This window comes from Erpetoichthys calabaricus, chromosome 4 (genome assembly GCF_900747795.2).
Source record: "Erpetoichthys calabaricus chromosome 4, fErpCal1.3, whole genome shotgun sequence".
Taxonomy (NCBI): Eukaryota; Metazoa; Chordata; class Cladistia; order Polypteriformes; family Polypteridae; genus Erpetoichthys; species Erpetoichthys calabaricus.
Window position 1 is genome coordinate 203192557 of NC_041397.2, and position 15063 is coordinate 203207619.

The window sequence follows — 15063 nt, forward strand, 5'->3', positions numbered from 1 at the left end:
GCCGATATGCATGTTTATGTTCCATGAGAACCCTCAGTGCCAGGATGTTGTCGATGGTAGACTTCTTAGGAATGAAGCCAGACTGCTCATGTCTCTGGAAAGTGAGCAACTGATCACAAATCCTAATGAGGATGACCCTAGCAAGGAACTTACCTGGCACCGAGAGCAGTGTTGTTCCCTTGTAGTTGCTGCAATCCAGGTGATCACCCTTCCCTTTCCAGACGGAGCTGACAAGTCCTTTTTCCAGTCATTTGGGATGACACCCGTCTCCCAAATGGAAGTGAAGATTACTTGCAAAGCAAGGAGGACAGCCTTACCACCTCGGAAACCACAAATCCCTGCAGCCTTTCCTACACTCATCTGGTTCACCACTCATGCAGTTTCAGTGAGATTGGGTTCACAGTTAATTGGAGGATCAGCCTCAAGAACTGTGGACCCAGAGATGTCCAACACCCTAGCCGGAGAATCAGACTTAAACAGCTACTCAAAGTAGCCTGCCCAGCAGGTCACAATTGCAGCATCATCTGTAAGGACTGTTCCTTGGTATGGTGTATGGTATATGCAAAAAATTTTCTGCATTTTTTTATTTTGCCAATTATATTTTTGACATCTCTTTGGAAAGCCATTTCAGAAAAATCCTTTCATTTTCAGTACCATTCATATGGGCATCTATGGTTAACATGGCAACAGAATAGTAAAAAAATAAATATCTGTGGAAATTCTCTTCTCTGAATAAAATTTTTAATTGTACTCGGTTACCCTTATTTATGATAAAATTAGGGGTTGTTGACCCCTGCTGTAAGTCCATTTCATCAGTTAGATTTGACCTGAGGCGAAGTTATTACAAAGAAAATACTCTTTGGGCCAGACCCCACCATAACAAAGACCCCCCCCTGTACACACACTCATACACACTCCCACATACCTTTCAGTCTTGTTAGTCTCCTTAGTGTTAATGATTGACCCTGGAAAAACAATCCAACAATTAACAACAAGAAAAAAATGTTACTACGTGTAACAGAAACATGTAAATACCGGAACATCAACACAGATGCGGTTGAAAAGATGCAGTATGTCTAGTATCCACTGCCATACTGTTGCAGATTTGATACACGTCCTTCTTGTGATATTTTTTGAAACAGTTATCAACACAGAGCCAACCTCACAATCAGAACAGTAGAAGAGTGTTTCTTTGCACACTTATATTTTTTCTGCTACTTGTGTATGAGAGGTTAGAATGTCGGTGCCTGATCCGTAAGAGTGATAATACCCATTGTAGGCTATCACAGTGCAAGGATTAGTGACTTACATATTTACCATGACATGAACAATGAAGGTTGCTGCATTGTGAACAGTGCTTAGGAGGCTAATGTCTTTCTGTTCTTTTCACTACCATGTAGATACTGCACCCTGTTGTAGTGTTAGGTGACTGAAGTTATCAAACACATCATGGCAGGTTGGTCATCACTACATATCACTTGATTCATATGATGGTCTTATTTCAGTTCTAAAACTGCCTTTTCTGCTTTGTGGTTACATGCCACTGCGTGTTTTCATTTGAAGGCTTTGCCCCTTTTATGAATATTTGATTAGTTACTTTAGTGTGGCAAACCACATAGAAATATTCCTTTTTTTTTTTTCTTTTTTTTTTTTTTTTTTAACTCGGGCTTCACAATTATTATCTAGAATTCCAAGCCCACAGATGCTTTGGGTTAATGCCAAGGGGGTTAACAGACACACTCCTTTCATTCACTCATGGAACAATCTCATTCAGTCACCCACTCATTCACATTACACATGTTAGTCTACACGAGATGATGACATGGTGGATTTCAACATAGTGTTTATTAAGTATGATATGATCATCAATACTATAAAATAAAAATTAAGACATAATATTAATGCCATATATATTGGTGAATATCAGTTTTATTTATATTTTATTATTCAGGATGCTTTCATTTACACAAACTCTTTTGTAACAACACATTTTTCAAATCAGGTTTTTCAGTAAATTACAGTGTCAAGTTTGTAAATATGCTGTTGTGAGATTTATGCTAGCTGGATAATAGCACTTGGTGAAAGATATTTAATATTTTAAGTCCAATTAAATGAAATTTCAAACACTTCTGTTGCTTTAATGTTCCAAATCTCATCTTTTTATTAATATTTATTCACCTTTAAGGCAACATCTGTGACTTCAAACTTATCATCTGAAGTTTAATCCATTGTTTCAAAATTCAGTAAAATCTCCTTTGTTGTGTTGTTTTCCAAGTGCTACACAAAAGTAATGAGTTTTTTTTTTTTTGCTTTGCTTTCGTACTAAACCTGAATTAGCCATTGAACTGGACTGATTCTACCTGCAGACACAACTCCTAGCTGAAGGCCGTATCCCATTTTCTTTTGTATTAACATGTTTATCACATTTCAGTTATGACATTAATGAACACTGCCTAGTAAACAATTAGTGTTAATTATGCTGTTAAAGTATACTGTTTAAACAGCTCTGCTTATTAGGCAGCTCAGTAGTTATGTGCTTCTGTTAATACATTCGAAATTCATCAGAGTCATATGCCTCATGCTTTCAGAGTGTTGCAATCATAAGCCACATGAATGTCTGGCCATTGTGGATGTTTTAGATCACTTAACAGTAAAATTCAAACATAATTGTAGAACAACAGTAGGTACCAGATAGGCTGGTTAGAAAATGGATGGGCAATTGAACAGACAAGTGTAGCCGTAGCCATTATATATATATAATATATGGATTAAATTCCTTTATTGGGTTAATTTGTGGTGCTGCATTATAAAATAAGATACTGCTGTCCTGAGTAACTCACACATATAAATGCATAAAGAAAGTTTAAAGCAGTTTACAACTCACAGCTGATTGGTCACAAACTCACACTTAATTCAGAATGGAGTGAATGTAGAAATAATGAAAGCAGTCTTTACTTTGAAAGAGCTGCGTTATGTAAACTTTATTAAACTAAACCAGGCAGGATTTTTAAGTAATATGTCTACCATTATGTAGGGTCATAGTGGCAGACCTGCAATTAATTGTTTAATTCTGTTAAAACATTTTGTCTCCCTGGCTTTGAGTGCCTTGCTAACCTGTATTGACCGCCTGTCCCATTCAAACTGTCCTCACATGTCCAGTTTTATAAATGCCTGATGTTTACAGATTCTACATATTTTTCATAGAATTGAAAAGACATGTTAGAAAAGGATGATTTTGAGCAACATAAGCACTACATGTGGGCTGCCAATTGATGAACCTGGACTTACAGAATTGTTCACTTTCTATCTAGAGTAAATGGTGTATGTATAATTTATACATGTCTTATTTCTTAATAGGCAACAGATTGCAACTTAGAAGAAGAGGATGCAACAGAAGAGAGTATAAAGTAGACAGCAGCTCTGACGAGTCATCTTGGCATTTAAATGAAGAAAGTGACTTTAAAAATAAACAGACTCGTGTATGTAGACAAAAGGCACCTAGAAAGACTGCCGCTGCTGCTGTGAACAAAATGAAGCTGATGAGTAATTGGGAAGAGGAAGAGTTTGGTTCAGAAAATGAAAGTCCTAAGCCTAGCAAAAGGCATCTGCACCGGCAGACAGATGAAAAAGGTTTAATAAAAAATATAACAAGGGAAGGTAGTATTGACAATGAAGAACTGGAATGTGATACATCTGAAGAGAGACTCAGAAGTGATCAACAACATAAACACGATGGGTCTGGCAGCCAAGAAATAATTCCTGCAAAGTCTGTTAGAGTTATCATAAATAAGCTGTTAAGAAATAAAAGATCAAAAGAATATTCTCATAGTGATGAGAGAGAAATCCCAGTCTGTAGTAATCCTTCTCAAACATTTATGTCCACAAATGCATTGGAATTAGAGAAGGACTGTGCATCTGACTTTGATAGTGAGGAAAGTACTGATGCAGCAAACTGCATTTCTTCCAAAATGGAAACTCAACATGAACATGCAAATAGCCAGTCTTACCGATCCACATACAGAAAAATTAGAGCAAGTGTTGGTTCTGAAGACAGTTTGCAGCCTGAATGCAGTCATCAAAAAGTCGTTCCTCAAAAAAGTAATGCTTGCTCAAAAACAGAAAAAAGTAAAGCAAAGAGGTCTAAAAACAGACTCCTATCCAACAGTGAAAGCAGTAACTGTAGTGAAGAGTGTAACAAAAATGTGGATATTAATTCTGGTGTACTTCCACTAAGCTGTGACAATGAACACCAATCAAAAATAAAACTTAACATGTCTAGAAGAGCAATTCCTAAGTTAAGTACAAGAAGGAAAGGAATTTTGAGCTCTTCTGATGAAACAAATAATTCGGAGGAAGAAAAAAAGCAAGAGGAAATGAGCCAAAGATCCTTGCGTAACCGACCATCAAAAACAAGATTAATGGAAGGTTCTGAAAATGGTGGGAGGAGTAGTGCATTGTGTAGAAAACTTCCATACAGAGAAGCAGCAGCTAAAAAGAAATATTCTTATTTGGAAGAAACTGACTTGGAAACTGAAATAGATTGCACCAACAGGAAATCACCTCTCAAGTCTCCTCTTAAAGTTAGCAGAGGGGAGTTCAAAACCCAGACACCCTCAGACTGTGATTTGACAAGTAAAAGCTTGCACTTCAAGGAGGGCCATATTCAGAATGCACCTCCAGAAAACACATCACCCTCTGAGGGTGAGGAAATAATATTCACAAAGAAAAAACCGCAAAGAAGCTGTAAACTTAATTCAGATTCTATGTCTTCTGAAGTAACATCGTCAGAGGAGGAAATACTACCTTGCAGCAGTAAGAAAGCTCACGAAAATGGAAAGAAAAGTAGTATTTTGCAATCGGAGAAGGCAGAAGTCGATAGAAATGGTCAGCATGAATATAATGTTAATAATAAAACTAGGAAAAGAAAATGCTTAAATGGTTCTGATTCTGGAAATAGTTTGGACACAAGAAAATGTGATTTGGAAAAGTGCAATGGTAGTGCAAAAAGAAGCAAATTGGATATTGCAAGCAATTCAGATATTGAATGTAATGAAAATACTGAGCTGCCACCTGCAACTGTTTCTAAAAGAGAAGACAGTTTAGAAAATATCAAGACTTCATCTTCTCGGTCTTCTAAAACTCTAAAGAAAAGAAAATGTTTGTTCAGTAGTAGTAGTAGTAGTAGTTGCAGCAGCAGCAGCAGCAATGACTCCTGCTTCAAGCCAGAGTCTTGTATTTCAGATTCTGGATCAGACTACAGGGACAACAGTGACAGTGATTATAATATACAACAGAATCCAAAGACTGTGCGGAGAAGTAAAAGAAGACAACAGCAGTCTGCAAGTAATAAAGGAATAGTATTGCGATCTGGCAGAACATCAAGGCCTTGAGCTCACAATGATGGTTGACTATAATGTTATGGGCTGAAAGAAATCCCATATGGGCACCTCCATTAGAATAGGAACCAGGGTTAATAACAATAAAATGAAAAGATGGCTGTTGAAGAGCATAGTCAAAAATGGTGCTTTTGTAGTCTGTTTAAATACATAAGGAGTAATTTAAAAGTTAGGAGGTTGGATTTATCTAGAGAAGGAAATTTGGAATATACGGTAGTCCTCCAAGATGTGTGTGTTCACAGAGTACTTCAGCTCTTAATTCATCCATAAATTGGTAAGATGATCATTTGTCTTACAATGAAATGCTACAGTAAAATATTACAGCCTTTAAGAATGAGATTGACATTCCTGCCCACAAGGGTAGTAGCACTGGAACTCTATAACAAACTGCTGTGAATATATTTGTTTATTCAGGGATTATATTTATATTTTCTGTGAAAAAGAAAACATTTGTAGGGATTTGACTGTTAATGTACAGGCATTATTTGCCAAGTTTGAAAAGTTTGATACTAATGCCATGTTGTGCCTCATTTGGGGGCTTTAAATCTTCAAAAGTGAGTTTGCAAGAGCAAAAAAATCAATTTCCCCCTTACTAAAATAAATAAAATAAAAAAACACACTGTGCTTTTTTTCTCATCCAGTGAGTTGTATGTGTAGAGCATTAACACTGTGGGTGCTATGTAATATAAATGAATTAAACTATTTTTGCTGGCTTACATAAGAGTCTCTGCTTTATTAAAACATGTTGGGTTACATCAGCAACTCAGGGATAATTACAATGAATAAATATGTGCTGTTTAGAACTATGTACCTACTTATGTCTTGTGTGAACATTTTCAATATTTTTATCAAAAAGTTGAATATAAATTACTGAGTATTCTTAAGGCATGTGCATTTGCATATGTATGGTGGATTTTTTCTACTTTCAAAGTCTTGTAATTTAAAAGTTTACTGTATGCAAAGGATTGTGCCTTTGTTCATTCATCTTGTAATATTTGAAATTAAAATTTGTAATTATTCCCATAGCTTTTATTTTTGAAATGAAAAACCCCCAAAGAATATTGAAGCCACTGTATCCTCTGAAACATCATTTTGACAAAAAAAGCAAACCTGCATACTGTCAAGTACTGTTCTTATATTTTTTGCTAATTTAACTAGTTAATTGAACTTTGAATTATCTCCTTTATTGGTAAACTTTATAACATACTATCATTTATATTGATGTAAGTTATTATAGTACAAGTTTTAAATTTAACATCTTTTGTAGATTATTGTCAGTACTAGCATAGCAAAATGCCCGTTTATTAAAATGAGCTTAATGGTAAGTCTGTTTCAGTCGCATCTAATATTTACAAAGCTCTTTTCACCAGATATGCCTTGCATCCTTTTTGTTTGTATATTTTGTCACATTTTTTCATCAAACATTCTACCCTTTACATCCCCCCATCTTTGTGCTTCTTGTTGCCTTGTCTTTGCTTGACATTCCAGCCCTGTTGTGGATGCCACATAACCAGACACACGAACATACAACTTAATATCTTATGCTGGCCACTTGCTTTTTTTCATCGAACATTACCGTTCTCTTGTGGATGCTGAACGACATTTTGCCTCAGGAAGAGCATGGATGTCTTACTGCTTTATATAGAGAGATATTTTAACTTAGATTATATTTGCAAAGTCAGTATAATGTAGGGCATAAGGATTCCTGGTCTGAACAGTGCTGGTAACGTGTCCCCATTTTTTTTCCATCAACATTATTGAAGCTGTGTAATTGAGTTGCTACCCATAAAAGCATATTTGGTACAGTTATATATGGAAACTTCCTAATTATGCATTTTTTTTCTTCTGCTCATTGATGTTGCTGATATGATTGCCAGTTTGTTTACTGAAGCTGAATCACCAAATACAAGCAGTAATTGTACGAACTGAAAATATTTCAAAATCATTTTATAATGCTTTGTCACAGAGTACTGTAATTAAACCAAATGTCTTAATGTTATTCCCCAATTTATTGTAGTTTGAAATTAAATTTAATTTTACAGTGCTGCATTAATTTGCCTTCGTCATTCAAATGCAAGCATGTATTAAACTAATGAGAACAAACAGTAGACGTACAAATTGAAAAAATATATATTTTCCAGATTGTAAGGAGAACTTGTATTTTATGCAGCAAATACATTATTTAATTTAACAGATTACCAGTAATTATGCAGCATAATTGCTAATGTATACATCATTATTCAGCAATAAAAGGTTTGGCAATAGCTTTGGTAATAAAGATGCTGGTTAGTCATTGATACATACACTGACAGATTAGTATTTAAATGAAAATAAGCATATACATGTATGAATTTCTTAACAGTTGAAGTGCCAAGGCCGACATTGCTTGGTGTTGTGTTTTTAAATTATTTTATCAGTGTGCATGTCACACTCCTTTCTTTCCTTGACTGTTCTTAAATTACTTCATTTCAAATATCCATGTTGTTACATCTCCAAAACTCTATTCAGAACAAGTGATTGATATTTTTCTTTGTTTCTTTTTTAACATGAAAGACCCACAGTTGCAGCCACGAGCAGTATCATTGAACATTGGTACCCAGGTGCGAGTCTCCATCTGTCTCCTCTGGCTTGTACCTGAATACATTTGCATACCTTTTTTTTACCTTGATAAATCCTCTCCTGCAATTTTTATCAACATTAAAATATAGTGTTTCCCAGATAAGATATGAATTGCCATCTGTCTTCAGCAGACATCTGTAAAAAAATAAATAGTAAATGTCACATGGCTGTGCAATCTCAAGTCATCCCTGTTGATAATAATCCTTAATAATGCACTCACGTTCTGTCCTCCGCAGTATACAATCACATTCCATTGTCAATGATACGGCCTCATTTCATCCATTCACATTGAGCCTTTAAAAGCATCAGCATTTACCAATGTGATGTAGTTTCATTCCAACTGTCTGCACTGAACCTTTAAAAAGCATTACTTGTAAGTAATTTGACAGCATTATTATCATCAATGTTACCTTGTTATAATGTATATATGTCTGTGCATAAACAGATGTTAGGTAGTTTCCAATGGTGCAGATGGTTAAAGAAACAGATAATGTAATTGGTTCCTTATTGTTTAATACATTTTGATAAATCTTAATTCATTTGTAGTGATTGTGCTTCTTTTGCAGTGTTACTTCGTTAATTTGATTTTATGTGTGTTTTTACAGTTTCACAATGTTTGTGATTTAATACTGAGCAATACATTCAAGTAAAAGATTTTTCATTTTGCTTCACCACTTGACTCTTCCTTTGCTACCTTGTTACCTATCTGTTGTGCTTTGCAAGCTGTGCCATAGCGGGGACAGAACACATTGTTTTATTACGCGTGATGAAGAAACAACAAAACTGAATATTTTTGCTGCTTAAGTTATTCCAGTCAGTCATTGTCCAACCTGCTATATCCTAACTACAGGGCGCAAGGCAGGAAACAAACCCCGCCAGCCCACCGCAGGGCACACACTAGGGACAATTTAGGATCGCCAGTGCACCTAACCTGCATGTCTTTGGACTGTGGGAGGAAACCGGAGTACCTGGAGGAAACCTACGCAGACACTGGGAGAACATGCAAACTCCACGCAGGGAGGACCTGGGAAGTGAACCTAGGTCTCCTAACTGCGAGGCAGCAGCACTACCACTGCGCCTAAACGACTATAAACTCGCTTGAAATGGCATTACAAAGTTTTTCACACATGGTGGGATACTGAAATACACAGCCATTGTCAATTTCACATGAGGAAGGGAGAACATGCAGAGTGGCACATAGTGGATGGCAGCTGTGAATGAAGATACAGCAGTAGATGACAGTTCGCTCGGAAAGTGCTCAGACACAGCAGACCTGATGGTAAATGCAAATGTGAGGATAAATGATGGACTTTCTTTGTGAAATGGAAGGAGTGATGCAGCATTGTACTTTACCGTAAATTAAGCATATTTTAGGGGAACAAAACATGATTTCAGTAGTTATTTTGAAATGCAGACACATGTTAAATTCCATCCACACAGAATTGCACTTACTTAATCACATACAAGAGCGACTAGGCTGATTCCAGAGCTACAGGGGTTAAACTATGAGGAAAGATTAAAAGAGCTGAGCCTATACAGTTAAAGCAAAAGAAGATTAAGAGGTGACATGATTGAAGTGTTTAAAATTATGAAGGGAATTAGTACAGTGGATCGAGACTGTTATTTTAAAATGAGTTCATAAAGAACACAGGGATACAGTTGGAAACTTGTTAAGGATAAATTTCACACAAACATTAGGAAGTTTCTTTTTACGCAAAGAATAATAGACACTTGGAATAAGCTACCAAGTAGTGTGGTAGACAGTAAGACTTTAGGGACTTTAAAAACTTGATTTTTTTTGGAAGAAACATGGATAGGACTGGCGAGCTTTGTTGGGCTGACTGGCCTGTTCTCATCTAGATTGTTGTAATGTTCTAATTTTTCCTTGTGTAGACATCTACCACAAAACTGTATGCTGTATTTGAATACATTTTCATGTCCATTGTGTCTGTGAAAACATTGCTTGTGAACTGCATTCACTCGCATATCGCTCTGTCCACAATGTGCCATTTTCCGTGTTCTCCTTTTCTTTCATAAAACTTTTTCTGGCTTTGTGCTTCTTATACAGAAGGCTTTGTTGCTTGATCAATGTGCACCCTGTATAGTGGGAATGTGGAAACTAAACTATAAATTGGTCTTTGTTGTAATTTGTGACCAAACAGGACCAGCAAGAGATATGTAAGACGTAGAGCCACAGACAGAAATACTGCCTTTAAATAAAACAAGGCAGCTCATTTGCAGGTGTTGGGACAAAACTGCTTCATGCAGACTTTGTAACACAGTACAAAGGCAGTGATACACAATAAAGAAAAAAATGATTTACAGTAATTACAGTGCATTACAGGTGCATTACAGTCCATTACAAGGTCTCCAAATCAAAATACAAACACTAAGAAAGGCAGACTTCCTCTGTTAATATGTTCATGAGGTTGTACTTTAAAGCATAAAAACAATTAACAGGCCCACAAAAAATATAATTCTCAAAACGTATTTACAAAAAGAAATATCAAATGTGTATACAAATAGTGCATCAAAACCCAATCAAACCTTCACAATGACTATGAGATACGTATAATAAATAAAAAAAAAAAATACAAAATAGGTACAAGCCATCAGCAACTATCCATATTACTAACCGAGAATGGTAAACCAGAAGGCACGGACCCAGGTACACGGCGATGGACGCAGGAGACATAGTGCGCAGGCGCCTACAGCGCGCGTCTCATGAACCGCAAGCGAAGTCTGATCCACCTCGAACGAAGGAGTCACGGCTCAAAAACGAAAGAGCTCAACTAACGAAGGAGTCACGGCTCAAAACCGAAATAGCTCAACTAACGCCACACAGAAAAGAGGATTCTGCACTGCACCCCAGAGTCAAACGGAAGACACTACGGGGTCCGCAGAGGTCCACAAAGATAGTACGAAAGGCACAGGTGCCTACAACGCGCTTCTGAACTAAACGTCCACACTACACAGCATGGTCCGGGTAATAAGAATAAACAAAATCTCCGTATTAAAAGTTTGGCATCCTCACACATCCAAACCATATAGCATATGTGAATCACATTACAGTGATGCATTATTAACAGTACAACCACAGAAAACGCTCCGTATTAACAGTAAGTGCAATTATCCATATTACTAACGGTAGACAACGGATAACTAATGGAGTCACGGTCACGGCTCCAAAACGATCCAGCTCAACTAAAGGAGCTACAAAAGCGGGCCCGCATGGATAAAAACAATAGACGTAGGCGCCTATAACGCGCGTCTGAAACCGCGGAAGCAAAACTGTCTCGGTTCCAAAACCAAACAGCTCGAATAACGGAGCTACAAAAACGAGCCCGCATGGACAAATACAATTTACATAGATGCCTACAACGCGCGTCTGAAACTGCGGAAGCAAAGCAGGCACGGGTTCAAAACGAAAGACCACAACTGACGGAGATATTCACGGCTCCAAAACGAAACATCTCAACTAACGGACATACAGAAGCGAGCCCGCCTGAATACAATTAATGAACGTAGGCACCTACAACGCGCCTCTCAAACAGCAGAGTCAATAGATAAACGGCAAAGAAAGGAACGACAAACGGCCGCTAAACAATTCCGCCAATTAGCTGACAACACATTCTGTAATGAGTCCACTATTAGTGAACATTCATTAGGATTAATGAATATACGTCCTTTGTTCGTCATCTACACCTTTACACTCCAATATATCTCATACATTCATCAATGTATTTCGGGTTACCCAACACCGGGGGTAGGCGAGCAAAGCGAACAGAGGGCGGAGCCCCCTTGTTGCACACTAAAATGATCTGTAATGTTGCTACCTCATTCTAAAGGCAGAACCAAAAGAAAGAAGACCCTTGCATGCAGGAAGTGCCTTTTACACTGGGTAGTGTTATTTTCAGCCAGTCATGTGTCATACAGCTCCATTCATCTAATTGTTGCTGAAGCAGGCACGTCCCAATTGTGTGCTACACCACACCCCTGTAGGGCCACCATTAAAATACATGCTGGTCTCTTGATTGCGCATGAGTACCTATGACATGCTTCTACTGGCCAAGCCGGCCCTTTCGCTGGACTTGCTATAGGAAGTTGCTCTTTCATACATTTAACTTTGGATCCTTTCCACTGGAATAATACATGTATTAAACCAACACTCCACACTTCTTTTTCCATAGAGGCAGGTGTTAAGAGGTTTGTGTTGTGACTGAGCACATGTGAAGTTCAGTAGTCCTTTCCTGAACCCGCATATGCCCAGCTTCTAGTCCTACGGACAAAATTAAAATATTCACAGAAGCACACACTCGCTCTTCAACTGTTTAAAAAAGGTCAGTGCCTTTATTGTTCTGAGTATAAGTTGCTTTATACTAGTCTTAAATTTTTTGTTTAAGCTGGTAATGCCTTGCAGCCACTTTACCACACTCAAGACACTTGGCACACTTTGTTCCTCATGGGATGTTGATGCCCTGTCACACAGTAAAAGTCCAAAATCAAATTTTGGATAGCTACTGATATACAGTATATATATATATATATATATACAGTGGTGTGAAAAACTATTTGCCCCCTTCCTGATTTCTTATTCTTTTGCATGTTTGTCACACAAAATGTTTCTGATCATCAAACACATTTAACCATTAGTCAAATATAACACAAGTAAACACAAAATGCAGTTTTTAAATGATGGTTTTTATTATTTAGGGAGAAAAAAAATCCAAACCTACATGGCCCTGTGTGAAAAAGTAATTGCCCCCTTGTTAAAAAATAACCTAACTGTGGTGTATCACACCTGAGTTCAATTTCCGTAGCCACCCCCAGGCCTGATTACTGCCACACCTGTTTCAATCAAGAAATCACTTAAATAGGAGCTGCCTGACACAGAGAAGTAGACCAAAAGCACCTCAAAAGCTAGACATCATGCCAAGATCCAAAGAAATTCAGGAACAAATGAGAACAGAAGTAATTGAGATCTATCAGTCTGGTAAAGGTTATAAAGCCATTTCTAAAGCTTTGGGACTCCAGCGAACCACAGTGAGAGCCATTATCCACAAATGGCAAAAACATGGAACAGTGGTGAACCTTCCCAGGAGTGGCCGGCTGACCAAAATTACCCCAAGAGCGCAGAGACGACTCATCCGAGAGGTCACAAAAGACCCCAGGACAACGTCTAAAGAACTGCAGGCCTCACTTGCCCCAATTAAGGTCAGTGTTCACGACTCCACCATAAGAAAGAGACTGGGCAAAAACAGCCTGCATGGCAGATTTCCAAGACGCAAACCACTGTTAAGCAAAAAGAACATTAGGGCTCGTCTCAATTTTGCTAAGAAATATCTCAATGATTGCCAAGACTTTTGGGAAAATACCTTGTGGACTGATGAGACAAAAGTTGAACTTTTTGGAAGGCAAATGTCCCGTTACATCTGGCGTAAAAGGAACACAGCATTTCAGAAAAAGAACATCATACCAACAGTAAAATATGGTGGTGGTAGTGTGATGGTCTGGGGTTGTTTTGCTGCTTCAGGACCTGGAAGGCTTGCTGTGATAGATGGAACCATGAATTCTACTGTCTACCAAAAAATCCTGAAGGAGAATGTCCGGCCATCTGTTCGTCAACTCAAGCTGAAGCGATCTTGGGTGCTGCATCAGGACAATGACCCAAAACACTCCAGCAAATCCACCTCTGAATGGCTGAAGAAAAACAAAATGAAGACTTTGGAGTGGCCTAGTCAAAGTCCTGACCTGAATCCAATTGAGATGCTATGGCATGACCTTAAAAAGGCGGTTCATGTTAGAAAACCCTCAAATAAAGCTGAATTACAACAATTTTGCAAAGATGAGTGGGCCAAAATTCCTCCAGAGCGCTGTAAAAGACTCATTGCAAGTTATCGCAAACGCTTGATTGCAGTTATTGCTGCTAAGGGTGGCCCAACCAGTTATTAGGTTCAGGGGGCAATTACTTTTTCACACAGGGCCATGTAGGTTTGGATTTTTTTTTCTCCCTAAATAATAAAAACCACCATTTACAAACTGCATTTTGTGTTTACTTGTGTTATATTTGACTAATGGTTAAATGTGTTTGATGATCAGAAACATTTTGTGTGATAAACATGCAAAAGAATAAGAAATCAGGAAGGGGGCAAATAGTTTTTCACACCACTGTATATATATATATATATATATATATATATATATATATATATATATATATATATATATATATATATATACTGTATAAGATACTATTCTGTATTTGGTATTCCTCCATTTCCAGAGGAACACAGTGTGACTGAAAACCTTTCACAAGCAATGTGGGGAAAGTCAGCACTGACAATATTTTCACATCACTTTGCATGGCAGATACTGTAAGCAACTTGCCCAAAGGACAAGCTTGCTCTGTGCCAAACTGTAAGCAAAATAAGATGGGAGCTGCTGGCCCACTGTGAAGGGACACAAAAGATGGTCAAGGAGGTGATAAAAGTGCAGATGCAGAAAGAACAGACATGCAATAAAACAAAAGTGAATTCAGTGCACCCATTTTTGGTGAAAGAGTTGCTCAGACTGCAAAAAATGAGAGATGACTGTTGATGTGGACAGTATTATTACTCAGCCATTCATGCTACCTACCAATTAATAATCTGTACCATGTAAATAATGATGCAAGTAGTAACTATATATATAGAAAAATATTGTTTTGATTTAATATAATATTCTGTGCTTCCAGCTGACTGCAATGTGGTGTTTGGCTTTTTAAGATTAAATACTGACGTGGTTTCATGCCACTCGTGTCACAGCACCCCTACAGGTCATTTGGCTCCTAGTAAAATGAAATGTTGCAAAATTGGATAATGCACACACAATAAACCAAGAAAATAATGTTAAGTGTTACTATTAAAAAATAGTTTCTACTCTTTACTGTATATTAATTTCTGTGCCCAGCTGATTGAACTGTGTTGTTTTGTTTTTCACTATAAAATACTGAAGTAGTTTTTTGCTCTAATTGAAAACATATGCAAACAAGTTATGCTTTGCGCCAAGA

General features: G+C 37.4%; 2 protein-coding genes across 3 annotated transcripts in view; one reads left to right on the forward strand and one right to left on the reverse strand.

Moving 5' to 3' along the window:
- The window catches only part of brwd1 (bromodomain and WD repeat domain containing 1), a 216081-nt gene extending 209964 nt beyond the window's left edge, over positions 1 to 6117 (forward strand). For both annotated transcript variants that reach the window (XM_028800205.2, XM_028800203.2), the window contains exon 41: positions 3358 to 6117. In XM_028800205.2, coding sequence (XP_028656038.2) covers positions 3358 to 5390 — 2033 coding nt within the window. In that variant the 3' untranslated portion in view covers positions 5391 to 6117. The remainder of the gene's footprint in view (positions 1 to 3357) is intronic.
- Positions 1 to 15063, reverse strand: part of LOC127527635 (uncharacterized) — a 286851-nt gene that overhangs the window by 82946 nt on the left and 188842 nt on the right. The window lies entirely within an intron of this gene.